This window comes from Astyanax mexicanus, chromosome 16 (genome assembly GCF_023375975.1).
Source record: "Astyanax mexicanus isolate ESR-SI-001 chromosome 16, AstMex3_surface, whole genome shotgun sequence".
In the NCBI taxonomy this organism is placed as follows: Eukaryota; Metazoa; Chordata; class Actinopteri; order Characiformes; family Acestrorhamphidae; genus Astyanax; species Astyanax mexicanus.
Window position 1 is genome coordinate 36428429 of NC_064423.1, and position 15605 is coordinate 36444033.

Below are 15605 nucleotides of genomic sequence, written 5' to 3' on the forward strand. Positions count from 1 at the left end.
GTGTGTAGTGATGAACTCTGAAGCTACATGAAGATTGGAGGTGTGTAGTGATGAACTCTGAAACTACATGAAGTTTGGAGACGTGTAGTGATGTAGTAACTCTAAAGCTACATGAAGTTTGGAGACGTGTAGTGATGTAGTAACTCTAAAGCTACATGAAGTTTGGAGGTGTGTAGTGATCTAATCTGAAGCTACATGAAGTGTGGAGGTGTGTAGTGATGATCTAATCTGAAGCTACATGAAGTTTGGAGGTGTGTAATGATGAACTCTGAAGCTACATGAAGTTTGGAGGTGTGTAATGATGAACTCTGAAGCTACATGAAGTTTGGAGTTGTGTAGTGATGAACTCTGGAGCTACATGAAGTTTGGAGGTGTGTAGTGATGAACTAATCTGAAGCTATATGAAGTTTGGAGTTGTGTAGTGATGAACTAATCTGAAGCTACATGAAGTTTGGAGGTGTGTAGTGATGATCTATTCTGAAGCTACATGAAGTTTGGAGGTGTGTAGTGATGATCTAATCTGAAGCTACATGAAGTTTGAAAGTGTGTAGTGATGAACTAATCTGAAGCTACATGAAGTTTGGAGGTGTGTAGTGATGAACTCTGAAACTACATAAGGTTTGGAGGTGTGTAATGATGATCTAATCTGAAGCTACATGAAGTTTGGAGGTGTGTAGTGATGAACTCTGAAGCTACATGAAGTTTGGAGGTGTGTAGTGATGAACTCTGAAGCTACATGATGTTTGGAGGTGTGTAGTGATGAACTCTGAAGCTACATGAAGTTTGTAGGTGTGTAGTGATGAACTCTGAAGCTACATGAAGTTTGGAGGTGTCTAGTGATGTAGTGATTCTGCACTTTTGCGCAGGTATTTCCAGTTACAGCTGAATTCAAATTTTTAATTCAAGAAAAACGCTCTTATTTACCTTTTAAAAAGCCATTTAAATGCCTAATTAAAGGGGCGATTACTGTTGTTTTGATTTTTACCTCAGGTTTTGAGTTGACCTCAGCGCTGACTCAGCTCTTAATCGGTCAGGAAGCGAGACACTGTGAGGGTGGGGGCAGGCTGGTGACGTCATGGGCCCTGCATTGTTTAATATTGCGATATATATCGTCGAAAAAAGAACATTTGCAATGTAAATTTATATTGATATATAAAAACTATTTAACTGTGGCATAATATGGTCTTAAAATAATAATAATATAATTTATTTGCAATTATTATTTGCAATTATTTCTGGGAAAGCATATTGTCCAAAAAGAAAGTTACTTTAGTACAATAGTAAGTATATTATAGCTTAGCCAACCCAATATGAAGCAGCATATGTACATTTTCTCACTTCTTTCTTCTCATATCAGTAATAAAGAGAATGATCCAGCTGAGAGGAGCTGCAGAGCTTTTAAAAGTTTACAGAGTTAACTCTGTTTACTCTACTGGAAACTATTTGCTTTTCCTAATTTAATACTGGTCAGCACTGGGCCGTAACTTAATCTGTGCGCATAACATCCCCTTAAAATTCCCTTAACGCTACATGTAAAAACAGGGGTGTTGGGTATCTCTGGATCCAGCTGTGAATAATTGAAGCTGGCAGTTGGCACGGCACCAGGAGCCGGCGGTATCTGCTGTAAGATCAGACAGAGAGATCTGAATAGCAAATTGAGCGAGGCTACAGAACTGTTAAACTCTGAGAGCTCTGAGGGTCCTGTTTGCTCAGAGGCTGTCTGAACAGAGGGTCTTTGTTGGGGCCCGCCGTGGTGCTGTAAACACACTTTAAGAGGTGCCCGCTGGACTGGGTGACTGCCCTCACCTGCACGCCTGTTTGCCTGTATTTTGCTGTATAAAGGAGCTTTTATTCGGCGCGCAGTGTTTTGAGTTGTGGGCGATGACTTGCTGGCAGTGTATGCGTGACTTACTTAGCAACATCATGCAGAATTACATGCCTTTTTTAATATTTCACACCAAATAGGACAGGTCATAACATGTTCTACTGTGATGAGAGACGACGGTGTAGCAAACAACTCAGAGGTTAAACCACTAAAGCCCAAAACATCTATACAGTCTGCTCTCTTTGATTTTAGATCAACTTTATGCAGATGAGATTAAGCCTTTCATGATAATTACATCATGCAATTATCATTTAATAAATGTGCATGGTCTCTAGGGGTGTATGAAAATATCTATTAAGGCCTGACTTGATCACAAATCCCACAGATCGGATCATATCATAGTTTTTAAGCTCGTTTTTCGGAAAATTCTGCTGCTCGCCATCAGCAGCCGGAGTCTGAGAGAGCACAAATGGCCATGCTCTTTCTGGGTGTGTGGGTAGAGGGCACTTTCTCCCAACGCCACCCCTGAAGGTGATGTTGATCAGCACAAGGCGTCTGTGAGCTGATGTATCAGAGCCGAGTCGCTGCACTTTCCTCCGAACACACTGTAGTGCTGATTAGTAATGCTGCATCAGCAGCAGCTCAAAAAAGATTTTTTGGATGAATTCATGTATCGTGCATGTCTTCGCACTCCTGGTGTTGGGGCATTACTTGTGATGGGGGGAGTGCAGCTAAGTGGGTAGGATAATTGAGGTAGGATAATTCATATAAAATATGAAACACCTGTTTCATATTTGTTATCACTATTTCAGTGGCATTATATGTACTAAAAATTATAATTATTTTACTTTTTACAATGTTTTGGACAATACATCATCAAAACGACAATATTTTTCATGAAAGGCCTGGATGAGCAGATGTTTAGATAAGGTCCTGTTATGGATTGTGTCGGAAGTGTAAAGCCATTTTCTAAAGATTGAACATGGTGGCTATGAGTTGTTTTTTTTTCAGCTGATACTCAGCTGTATATCCCCCATCACTAGTGATGCCACAACACAAGGAGGGTGAAGACTAGCACATGCCTCCTCCGACACATGTAAAGTCAGACACCGCCTCTATTTGAACTGCTGCTGATGCAGCATTACTGAGTAGCATCACAGCACAGAGCTCTCGGAGGACAGCGCAGCGACTCAGTTCTGATACATCAGCTCACAGACGCCTTGTGCTGATCGGCATCACCCTAGGAGTAATGAGGGGAAAGAGAGCCATCTACCCACCCAGAGAGTGCAAAGCCAATTGTGCTTTCTCAGGGCTCTGGCAGCTGATGGCAAGGTGCATGGCCAGGATTCGAACCAGCGATCTCCTGATCATAGTGGCAGCACTTTAGATGACTGGACCACTCGACAACCCTAGATTGCTCACTCTTAATCTCAAATTTTCCTGTTCATGTGCAAAGATGCCTTAAAATGACCAGAATTAGCAGCTGTACACCTCTCTAACATTGAGAAACACACTGCTAAGGCTAGGAACTAAAATGTTGTAGAAACCAAAAGTTCAATGAGCAGAAGCTTGGATCAGCCTTTTATTTTAGAATGTGGCTTCAATTTAGTTAGTTAAGAAAATCTCAATTTGTCACTGGTTGCCAAATTATGGCTACAAATCGGATACTCACAGAGAAAATGACTGAAAGGGCCAGTGCAGAGTTTGAGTCCTCTGGGTACCCTTCATGAATTGAGCGCTGCCATCTTATGCCAGTGTTTCGTAATCACCTAAATCACAATTTATGTTATGTGAAAGCTTGGCAGATCATCACTGATGACCATCAGAAACTCAGAAGCTTTGGAATTGTGTAAGCAATGCAGGTAAACCCTTGTTTCATAGAGATTGGCTTCAGATCCCGGTTCATTTATACTTTTCCTCGAAGCACTCTGTACACGTAACGGCCCCCTGAATGACAAGAGGCACTGTTACACTCTGTGGTCATGAACACCCCCCCCCCCCCCTGGCCCCCATCAGCAGCCCAGTTTTCCCAGCAGTGCTCATCAGCATACTAAACATGGTTTGAGGCCATTGTGCTCGGGTGCCTAAAATAGCCCATTGCCCTTTGAGAGTGGAGGGGTTCGGGTCTGCGGGTCCGGGCCTGCAGTCTCTGGAGTTTGGCACTTATATTGTGGTACTTATCACTGTTGGTTTGGCATCTAATAAACAGTCAGGAGTTTTTCCATTCGGATGGCCAGGTGTGCCGCTGCAGCCGTGGATCAGATTTAATTTAGAGGCCTGGTGTTATTTGAGGTGAACCGAAGGCCGGGGTTTTCAACGGGAGGCTTCGGTATTCAAAGGCAGCAAAACACCCAGTGGAGCGGTTGGATGGGTGTATTGTGCTTTCAAAGGAGTTGCCATCAAAACATGTGAAGATATGATCCAAAATCAGGTAGAAAGTATATCCTTGTTGAGACAGTAGAGACAGTTACTCCAACAAAAACAGTCCTTTTAATAAAGGAATTCAGAAGAAACAGTGAATAAGCAGGTGTTCCAATATATTTGTACACATTGTGTATAATGTAATGCTAAGAATATATGTTGGGAGAATCAACAGAAGCATTGCATCAATTTAGTATCATATATAAAATACGTATATACACCACTTCAATTGGAGTGTAGTTTAGAGACACTCTTAAACACATTTATTGATCCATCCCTCCATCCCTGTTGATGCTTAAGTTAATTTAATGTACAGTCATTGACCAAAAACCATTTTGCTTCTTTTACTGCCATTGCGGCCCCCCAATGCCCACGCTACCCAAGTTAAAAACTAAAAACTGCAGATTTTTTTGCATGTATAGCAGTCAACAGTCTCTCACCAGGAGGTACTCTATCCAAAAGTAACATCTCAGAGTCCTTTTATGGGGGAGTAGGGTGAGCAATTTTGTGCCTCCTTGTGGCAAAACCAAGAGCCCTATCATACACCTTGTGTAAGCACATTGTGATGCTCATTGCTACCTTACACTCTGCGAAAAGTCTATTTTCATGACATTAAAATAGCATATATATTTGCCGATGGGCGTGGAGGTCTCGAAATGAGGTCTGTTCAGGTAAATTTCTGGTGTATTGCTGTCTTGGCAATGGAAAACCCAGGTGACCACTGAATGAAATGAACCTAGACAGACGTCAACAGTCAGACAATCATTGCTATCTTCATTGCTAACATTCTTCATTCTCTTCCCATAAATGACCTGCTGGTGCATGCTTACAGCATGAACGAGCAGTTCAGTGTCCTCTGCTGAGAAGTTTTGGACACGCCCAGGTAGTTGCGCTTGTAAAATAGCAATCCGCCAAAATCAGAGCGCAACTTTCTCTTAAAGAGAATAGCAAGTGATGCACTGATTGGTTTATTTCACGTTACGCCAAAAACACACCAGTGACTGACTGAGAGAATTAACTCATGCCTTTTGTGTGTTTCCAGCTGTGCAAGGTGTACTTTTCCTGTCGTTATGACAGCAAAGACACACTGACTGAGTTTAATACAATACAGTATAATACAGATTACAGATTCTCAGCTCTTGAGTTAACAATTCTCTCTCCTCCCCGTTTCCTTTCCAGAGTCAGTGTATGATCTTCTCCCCAAAGAACTGCAGTTGCCCCCCAGTACTGAGGAGAACAGTGTGACGATGAGCCAGACGAGTGGTGGAGAGACGGGGTCTCCTCCCGCCGCGGTCCTAGCGTCAGGTAAGCTTCCCATCTTCACTTAATTTCAGCTTTTGTTGCTTCTGTCGCCTCTTTAGCATCATAATACCAGTTAAGAGCAGTGCTGGTAATGGGGCTGTCCTGCTGTCCACTCTTCAGGCTTCCTGCAAGACCAGTTTAGAGAATGAGGGCCAGGCTGTGGGGTATATGGGGCAGTGTACAGTGATTTTCAGAGGTTTTATATGATTAGTGTTTGATTTTCAAGTTGATGCAGCTGAAGACAGGCGAGATTTACTGCCCTCTCTCTGCTGTCGAGCTTTGCTCTGTGATTGTTAGGAGGGTTCGTAAATCATTTAATTTATCTAGGAGATACTTAGAGTTACTTCTCCAAAAGTAACTGATAAGCAGGCAGGATAGTTTACTGTAAAGCAAGAGAGAGCAGTGTAGTTATTGTTTAAGCAATTCCCTGGCTCTGAATGGATAGTTTTTTAAAAAGACTTAATTTAAATAGGATGTATTATTGCTTAAAATTCATAGTTAGTTTATTGTTTATGCATTTATACAAACTTTAGAAATTAAATTTAACCATGTACCCTGTCTAATTCTGTAAAATGTTATTTGATTTTACGTAAGAAAAACTAAACAGTCGTTAATAATAAGTGCTTAGGATATTTTCTTGTTGGACAACCCAATATTTTTTTCCTCCCATATTTAATCCAGTGATTTTGGCCAGAACTATACCATATACAGCTCTGGAAAAAAAAATAAAAGACCACTTCAGTTTCTGAATCTATTTCTCTGATTCAGCATGTACATGCAGAAAAGGAGAAATGGCTGAAATAACAGAAAAGATGCAGAGCTTTCAGACCTCAAATAATGCAAAGAAAACAAGTTCATATTCATAAAGTTTTAAGAGTTTAGAAATTAATATTTAGTGCAATAACCCTGGTTTTTAATCAGTTTTTAATGCATCTTGGCATCATGTTCTCCTCCACCAGTCTTACACACTGCTTTTGGATAACTTTATGCCACTCCTGGTGCAAAAATTCAAGCAGTTCAGTTTGGTTTGATGGCTTGTGGTCATCCATCTTCCTCTTGATTATATTCCAGAGGTTTTCAATTTGGGAAAATCAAAGAAAATCATAATTTTTAAGTGGTCTTGTGTTCTTTTCCAGAACTGTGTATACTCAGTATTGACTGGCACACTCCTAGTTTACACTGCAAAACTATTAAATGCGGTCTAATATTTAATGTTATCAAATGTTTTTCATTTAGAGATTATTAAAGCAATATTATAAGAATGATTAACTAATTGTCAGCCTCTTTTGTACTTGTTTTAAGTGATTTAATTTACTAAAATGTCTTATTGTATTGGCAGATCATTTTGCTTAAATCAGGCAAATCATTTAGTTTTTCTCAAGAAATAATGCTTAAAGCAAGCAAGAATATACAATGGCAATACAATAAGACACTTTCAGTAGATTAAATTACTTAAAATAAGGAAAAATAAGTTTATAATAGAAATAAGTCTAATATTCTTTAAAGATTGCAAAAATGAGAAAGTCAAATATTTAAACTGCTATAAGAGGGTTTAACTAGCTAAGAGAATAAGAGATTTCTTTCTGTGAAAACTCTAAATCTGTAGAGCAATCAGGACCATGGGTTGCCTCAAGTGTCAGAAATATGGTGGCCATAGTTTGTTTTGGGTTAATATAAGAAACACTCAAATATAAACATATAAATATAACACAGTCAGACAGGCAAACTTCCCTGTAAAACCTAAGATAGCTCCCGGATACACCCAGAATCAACACAGAGGCCCAATAAAGCCGTTTACATTTATTAAGAACCGTTTCTGCACTGCTCACAGATACACAGTGTTGTTACCTGTACAAAATAAAAAAGAGAAAACCTAAAAAAAACACTTTATATGAGATGAGCAGTGTCTTGAGTATCAGGATTATATCTGGATAAGCCCAAGCCACACCCAAAACACATTTAAAACAGATACAAATGCAGTTTTAATAGGGGAGTGTAGGTTAAAATGCAGATATGTTGTACATCTTTTATTTTCTTATTTTTTATTCTTTATTTAGTAATATAATTATGAGTTTTAGATGTATAAAATATTAGGTTTAATATTGCCAGGATAGGCAAACTGAGGGTTATTTTTCAGATGAACATTACAGCCTGTCCACAGCGTTTTTGCTTTATACTTTCTGCACAATACTTCTTCTGTGTGCCTGAGAGCTGCTGCTACTGCTGCTGCTGCTGCTGCTGCCAGGGCTACCAGCACCTGTGCTAAAGCATGCTAAGCTCCTCCAGCAGCACATGTGCTATATGCAGCTTTAGCAGCATCCAGCCCCCCCCAGCCCCCCTCCCACTCTTTTCATGACTGCTATTCATAGCTTTGCTTGTCATCACATGCTTGGTGCCAGCGTTGTAGCTTGGCATGGCCCACCCTATCCTCCTATGCCCTGCGTATCTCACCAACTCGCTCTAATCTCAGATTTTCACTGCCCAGTTTACTTCCTCTTACAGTACTGGCACAGAAACCAAGGGCATGGGTATTACTGGGAGTGGGGTATAGCTGGGTGATGCTGTGCTGGTCAACCAAGCGTGGTCAAGCTGGTTATTAGGGGTGGGACAAAATATTGATATCAAAATGTCCCAAAAATGATTGCGATAAACAATATTATTGTCATTTTAAGAGCATTAAATGCCACAACAATGACACAACTACAATAGAATAGCAAAACAAAGCATTCTTTCCCTTTTAAAGACACCAACATTGTAATTATTCATAGTTTATTAAATATATACTTATTGTTATTGAAGCATTGATTGATAAAATACTGTTCATTGTTATACAGTATACAGCTTTGGAAAAAATTAAGAGACCACTTCCATTTTTTTTAATCAGTTTCTCTAATTTTGCTATTTATAGGTTTATGTTTGAGTAAAATTAACATTGTTGTTTTATTTTATAAACTACAGACAACATTTCTCCCAAATTCCAAATAAAAATATTGTCATTTAGAGAATTTATTTGCAGAAAATGAAAAATGGCTGAAATAACAAAGAAGATGCAGAGCTTTCAGACCTCAAATAATGCAAAAAAAAAGTTTATATTCATAAAGTTTTAAGATCAATATTTCTCCTCCACTAGTCTTACACACTGCTTTTGGATCATCCATCGTCCTCTTGATTACATTTCAGAGGTTTTCAATTTGGTAAAATCAAAGCAACTCATCAGCTCTGCATCTTTTTTGTTATTTCAAATAAGGGCTCTATATGACAAGACTTTTATTTGGAATTTGGGAGAAATGTTGTCTGTAGTTTATAGAATAAAATAACAATGTTCATTTTACTCAAACATAAACCTATAAATAGCAAAATCAGAGAAACTGATTCAGAAACTGAAGTGGTCTCTTAATTTTTTCCAGAGCTGTATATATCGAGTATCACAGAATCATTGTTATAATATCGTAACGTGAGATGCCCTTTGATTCCCACCCCTACTGGTCATAGCTTGTCTACATTGAGTAGATTGATATCTTGCTTGTAGACCAGCTACACAAACCTATGCTGGTCAAGAGCTAAACTCCTAATATCATCATGCAACCCTACCATATACCATAAACCTGATCATGCTGTTTTTTCAGCTGGACAATTTTCTAATTTAAAATATTTAAACAGAATGTTCTGCCAGAATAAATGGAAATGTTCAGTAATCGCCTTGTAGAAAAGGAAAAGCACAAAAAACAAAGCAGGTAATGGTCAAAGCAGCAGGCAAATCTATCCAAATGTAAGATGTCTGTAGTGCAGACCCAGATTTTCCAAAGCTAACCTAATGTTTGCATTTACTTTCTTAAACATCTGTTGTTTACTCTGTGAGTCTGCTCTAAATTTCTTAGTTAGTTGCTTTAACCCCTTTACATTCCTTGCCCCATATAAAGCTACAGGTGTAGGTGATACAAAACGCTTTTTCTCTGCAGTAAAATAACTAATTTACATACTGAAAAATAATAAATAAAATAATAAAATATTTGAAAAAAATGTATAAACTAGACAAACATAACAAAACGAAAGGTTTGAAGGACATGAACTGTTTGATTTGTTTTCAGGAAAAACTGATTTTAAAATGAAGTTTAGAAAATGGCCAATTTTATGATTTTACAGTTGCAGATTTAGCTTTTAGCTTTTTTTAAAATAATTTTTATTACAATTACAATTACAATTTGTAGTAACGTTTATTATCAAAAATGAAAGCCTTTTATGTAATGCTTGTATAGAAATCCTCAAGATTTAGATTGATGATTGATATTAAAATGCTCTTCAAATGACAATAATAAATATCACAATTATGTCAGTGACAGTGTAATATATCGTCAAAAAAATTGGTTATTGGAGCATATGGACTATATGGAGTTGTAGCCTGTTTTATAATTTTCCCCAATATTATATTGCAGATTATTAGCTTCAGTGGTTTCAGAAGAGTGGTAATGCACTGAATGTTTCAAGAAGACAGTGTTGTGGGGTGTGCGATATTGACAAAAATCTCAGTAAATATCTCATTTCTGTATTTCTTTTTATATGTTTCATGTCTAAAAACACAGGAAAAATACTAAACATGCTCCAGTTTCTTTATAACTGTAGACGTTGCAGTGCTGTATTAGCATAATCCTCCTACTTTGTGTTGCATCAGGGCATTATTCCCACATATTTGAGCATTTGGAATGGTAAAGCCAGCCTGGGGGATGAATAGAATGTGGCTAGATTGGACTGATTGGAATTCATTTACAGACAATGCATTGCTTTGAGATGTGTTGTAAGTATGAAAACACCAGCAGCTTTGGCCTGTTTGTCCTTCCGTCTGTTTCCTAAAGAAGAAACTGCTTATTTTCATCATTCCAGCCTTTTCTCTATTATTTCCCTTCTCTTAATGTGCATGTCTTGATGGAATTCCCCGACTATTCATTGATCTTTTAAGGCAGAGAAAGATTAACGAGGCTCCAGCAGTATTTGTTTAATTATACAGTAGAAGAATACACTTTTCCATGGCTGCTTAGCTTCACTTCTCTTGCTTATGGCCTATTCACACCGAGTATGTTTTTTTTCGGACAGAAAAAACTGATGTTTTAAGTTAAAACATGTATTTTCTCCTAAATTTGGAAGACATATTACCCAACCCATTTCCTAGTGCCTCCCCCATCACTAGTAATGCTCCCAACACTACAAGCTATGCCGTGACCTGACCGTTGCGTTGTTCACCTCCCCAGAAGTGTAACTACGTGTTGCGTGAGACAGACAGTACCACTCAGAAGTTTGGACATACCTTCTCATTCAGTGTTTTTCTGTTTTCTTTTTTTTAACCAACATTGTAAATGAATTGTGAAGTGGTCCAGACTATGAAAGAACACATAAGGAATCATGTAGTAACTTAAAAGTGGTAAAAAATACAAACCAAAATACTCTGTGAAACATTTAGGTGGCTCTTATTTGAAATTTCTGGGGCTGGAACTTATGATGAACCTATCCTGTATAACAGAGGTAACTCTTGGTCTTTCTTTCCTGGGGCAGTCCTGATGAGAGCCAGTTTCATCATCACATTTTTGATGGTATTTGTGACTGCACTCAATGATACTTTCTAAGTTCCTAAAATATTTCGGGTTGACTGACCTTAATTTCTTAAAGTATTAATTTAGTATACTTATTTAGTTAAATAGTTGTTGCTTCTCATAATAGAGCTGTTCACTGTATACCTGTAACTCTACCTCTTCAAAACTTTACAACTGAGGCTCTCAAACACATTAAGAGACAAGAAATTCAACTAATTAACTTCAGCACAGCTGTTAACTGAAAGCCTGAATTCCAGGTGACTCTTTTTCATAGTTTGGATGACTTTAGTATTAATCTAGCACTTTAGCACTTCTCACCTGCATAGCAGGTGCATAGCACTTCTCACCTGGCATGTTAAATGCGTCTCCTGCTAGCTCTTATGATCAGATTTCTCACCTCTCAATTTTGCCTGCATTGCCTTTGTCCATTATCATGTTATTGCAACAACAAACCATTGATCTTGGTTTTGGCCATGGTGCCTCCACCAAGACAAACCAACAAATCCATGTGTGGAAGCCCTGTGTTCAGCCCCAAGATCAATGGTTCTTTGTCATATGTTGCACATCCAGTGGTGGTGTTATCCACTGCACCACACCAACCATATGTGTGGGATGCTATTGGTGGACGTGCCATCAATACACTATCAACTATCCATCTCAATTATTGCCAGACACTATTAGGAACCTCCATGCTGAGACATCTGGCATGTTGCGTTTCTTATTTCTGTATGTGTATCTTAATAAATATTGACCATATTAGTTAAAGTTTTTAATCATTCATTGTTCTTGCTATATATTATCTTCCTTCCAAATAGCATAACAATTTTATATTAGCTATTTTTATAAGTGTAAATGTCCTCATGTAAATTTTTTCTCGTCCATAAAATTCAGACTCCGTGTGAATATGCCTTTATTCTGCCATAATAACACTGTATACATCATTCTGCTGTCAGTCCTGTATGTACAGTATAGGAATGCTCTCAAAATGTCTTGTAATGTGTTACTTGACACTGTATTTACCTCATTCCTCAAATAGGGCCCAAAATAGGCCTGAGACATGGATCAGTTTGGATTTTGAAGGCTCACTGCTGATGAGTTCCCCTTTTTATTAAGTAATTAATATTCATTAAAATCTAAAAAAAATGCCATTCTTATTCTTCTTTTAAGAATTATTTTAGAATTTTTAAGGATTTTGAGTGGTCAGCTGTTATTACTCATGCGTTGTCTCATTTTTATTCCAGGAATTTCCCTCTGAAGCAGGGAGTGTCTGCATATAAAATGGTCTGCAGTTCTCTGCTTCATAGGTCAGAAGCTGGTTTATTTTGTTTCTGTGGCTATGCTCAGTCCCAACAAAACTCAATCTGACAAAAGAATCTCATCATTTGGAATGCATCATTTTGACACATGATATTTCTGATATTCTGGCCTAAACACGGCTTGTTTGTGGTTTACACTGATAAAAGTTGTACCTCTTAGAGTAAAAATGATTTAATTACAGTAATTCTGCATAAACCAAATTATTTAAAAGTAGTAATTATTATAATAGGCCATATATAGAATTTGGGCTCCATAAAGAGTACATAATGAAAGCTCATGATTGGCAGGCACAAGGTTTTATTCATTCTGCATGTGCCAGATTGCTCTTATTTGTAATGAAATCAGATGGCTAAATGTGCTTTTAACAGTATATTACTGTATTTTATTGGACGTATTTGATGTGATGCTATTTATTTATGTCACATTTCAATAAAAAAAAGTGCTTTGCTGGGATACACCATACTCATACTCATATACATACACTCATATACACACACACTTACTCACACACTTACTCACACACTCACTCTCTCACTCAGTCACTCATATCATGATGCATAAAAAAAGTAAAAATTTAAAATAATAATATTAATTAAATTGGAAATCCAAAACAAAAAAAGCAATTCGCTGCTTATCTGGGACTGCTAGCCAGCGCAGGTGGAGAAACCTTTATTTACTATCTAATTGTACACACTGCAGATGCCTCCGTCTCCTCTGGTATGACCATGGGAAGTCCCAGCAGTGCTTTTCCCACCTCTTCCAGCTTCACCATGCATTCCGCTACCTCAGCCACAGACCGGGGCCTGGTGCACGACGCCACCAGGAAGGCGGAGATGCCGGCCCCAGAAGCCAAGCCAAGCAACGGTGGCAGCGGCGGCGGCGGCGGCAGCAGTGGAAACGGCAGGTCGTGTGGAGAGAAGGCCGGCGGACCTTCTCAGCAGCACCACCACCAGATGACGCCTTCCAAGCGACCCGTCCTGAACATCTCGCCCCCGCCAGAGGACCTGTTTGATGACAGCCACATGTCTGGATGTCAGGAGGACCTGCTTCAGGATTCAGAGCAGAGCAACAGCATCTGGACGGAGAACTCCGTCTCCAACTTCAGTCTCATGAGCTCCAGCTCCTACAACGACAACACAGAGGTTCCCCGCAAGGCCCGGAAGCGCACCCCTCGTCAGCGGCCCGGGTCTAAGCCGGTGTCCGCTGAAGAGGCCAGCATGGACGTCTTCGATGCGGACAGCGCCAAAGGCCCGCACTTCGTGCTGTCGCAGCTCGGCCCGGACAGCAAGGCCAGTTCCAAAGCCAGGTGAGGATTCTTGTAGGCTGTGTAGTTAAAGGAGAACTCTGGTTTAAAAATGACTTTTGGTGTAGTAAAACATGATTAAGGGTACTAACCTTTGTTGAATAGCCCACCTCTGCTCTCCTGCATCTTTCTGAGATCCAGTCATTTTGTGCTTTTTGCCCAGCACTCTTTACAACGGGTGTATCGCAGATAATCACTTTTTACACTGTTTCCCAGGCACAAAGTAGCTCCACACCTCATTGGTAGAATCCAGAGAGCTTTGCCACTATGAGCGGGAGGTCGCAGGTTCGAATCCCCGCTCATGCAGCTTCGCCATCATCTGCCGGCGCTCAGAGGGAGCAAAATTGGCCCTGCTCCCTCCGGTTAGGTAGATGGCGCTCTCTCCCCAAATCACTAAAGGGTGATGTCCGCAGAACAGGGCATCTGTGAGCTGCGCTTTACTACTCAGCAATGCTGCATCATCAGCAGCTCGAAAAGAAGCGGTGGCTGGCTTCACATGTATCGGAGGAGGCATGTGTTAGTCTTCACCCTCCTGGTGTGTTGGGGCATTTCTAGTGATAGGGGGAGTCCTAGTGAGTGGGTTGGTTAATTGGCTGAGCAAAATTGGGGAGAAAAGAGGTAAAAATTATAAATGAATTAAAAACAAAACAAAAAAGGGCACAAGAAGCTTATTAAAAAGCATAATCTCAGGGCTACACTAACAGCTACACCATTACATAATGCTCCTGATGCTCCTGATTACCATTAAAAAATGGTATTGATGCATCGCTAGTCACGATACACAAGATAACATCTAAACATATCCAGGTGTGTTCGTTCCCAATCAATGTGAAGACTTACCTAATCAACTAATCAACTAATCAAACCTGAGGAAACAGGTGTGCTGCTGGTTGTTTAGAATCATTTAACAAGCCAAACTTTATTTAAACTCATTGAGGTACATTGAGGGTGGCCCTCATTTACAGTGTAGCCGAGCCATTACACAGAATATTGCTTTGATAAAGAGGAAGAAAAGCATCATTTCAATTATTATAAAATAAGATATAAAACAAACAAGAAATATAATTAAAATAGTTAAGTAAAGGATCATAAAAATAATAAAAATAAAACCTGCAGCCAAACCAACTTTTTGTAGATCAGATTGAACATTGAACATGTTCAGATTGAACTCTTGAACATCCCAGATCACCTTTAAATAAAAGGTGTATTTTGCAGCAGCAAAAACAGCTATTTTTGGACAGTCTGTCAACTGGCAGGTATTTAGAGTGCATTTACAGACAGCAGCTGTGGTAGTATATTAAACAGTGAGTGCATACACATTGCGTCAGACAGTACTGAATGCTGTGTTGGGTAAATATGGTGTAGGAAGGTGGTGTTTTAATACACTACTAATCAAATGTTTGGACACACCTTCTCATGCAATGTTTTTATTTTAAAAATGTTCTTTCTACATTATAAATGAATACTGAAGTGATTCAGACCATGCAGGAACACATAAGGAATCATATTGTATCTTAAAAGTGTTTAACAAACCAAAATACCCTGTGAAGCAGTATTTAGGTGCTCTGATCTGGGATCTGTTAACTTGTGGTTTCTGAGGCTGGTAACTGTGAAGAAATCATCCTGTGCAACAGAGGGAACCCCTGATGAGTACCAGTTTCATCATAGCGTTTTTGATGGTCTTTGAGACTGCACTTGAAGATATTTTTAAAGTTCTTAAAAAAAAATCAAATTAACTGACCTTCATTTCTTTAAGTATTTTTTTTTTCATTAGTTGAGTAGTTCTTGCTATAATCTGGATTAAAACATTACTCAAATAGAGCTATTCACTGTATACCAACTGTATACCTCTTCA

The 15605-nt window shown here is 39.0% G+C and overlaps 1 protein-coding gene across 9 annotated transcripts in view; it reads left to right on the forward strand.

The window, feature by feature from the left end:
- The window catches only part of nfat5b (nuclear factor of activated T cells 5b), an 89559-nt gene that overhangs the window by 52461 nt on the left and 21493 nt on the right, over nucleotides 1–15605 (forward strand). For 3 of the 9 annotated variants that reach the window (XM_049465602.1, XM_049465603.1, XM_049465601.1), the window contains exons 2-3: nucleotides 5426–5551; nucleotides 13147–13753. In XM_049465602.1, coding sequence (XP_049321559.1) covers nucleotides 5426–5551; nucleotides 13147–13753 — 733 coding nt within the window. Of the gene's footprint in view, nucleotides 1–5425; nucleotides 5552–8898; nucleotides 13754–15605 lie in introns of those variants that run through there. The other 6 variants (XM_049465608.1, XM_049465610.1, XM_049465609.1 and 3 more) reach the window with 6 other exon arrangements.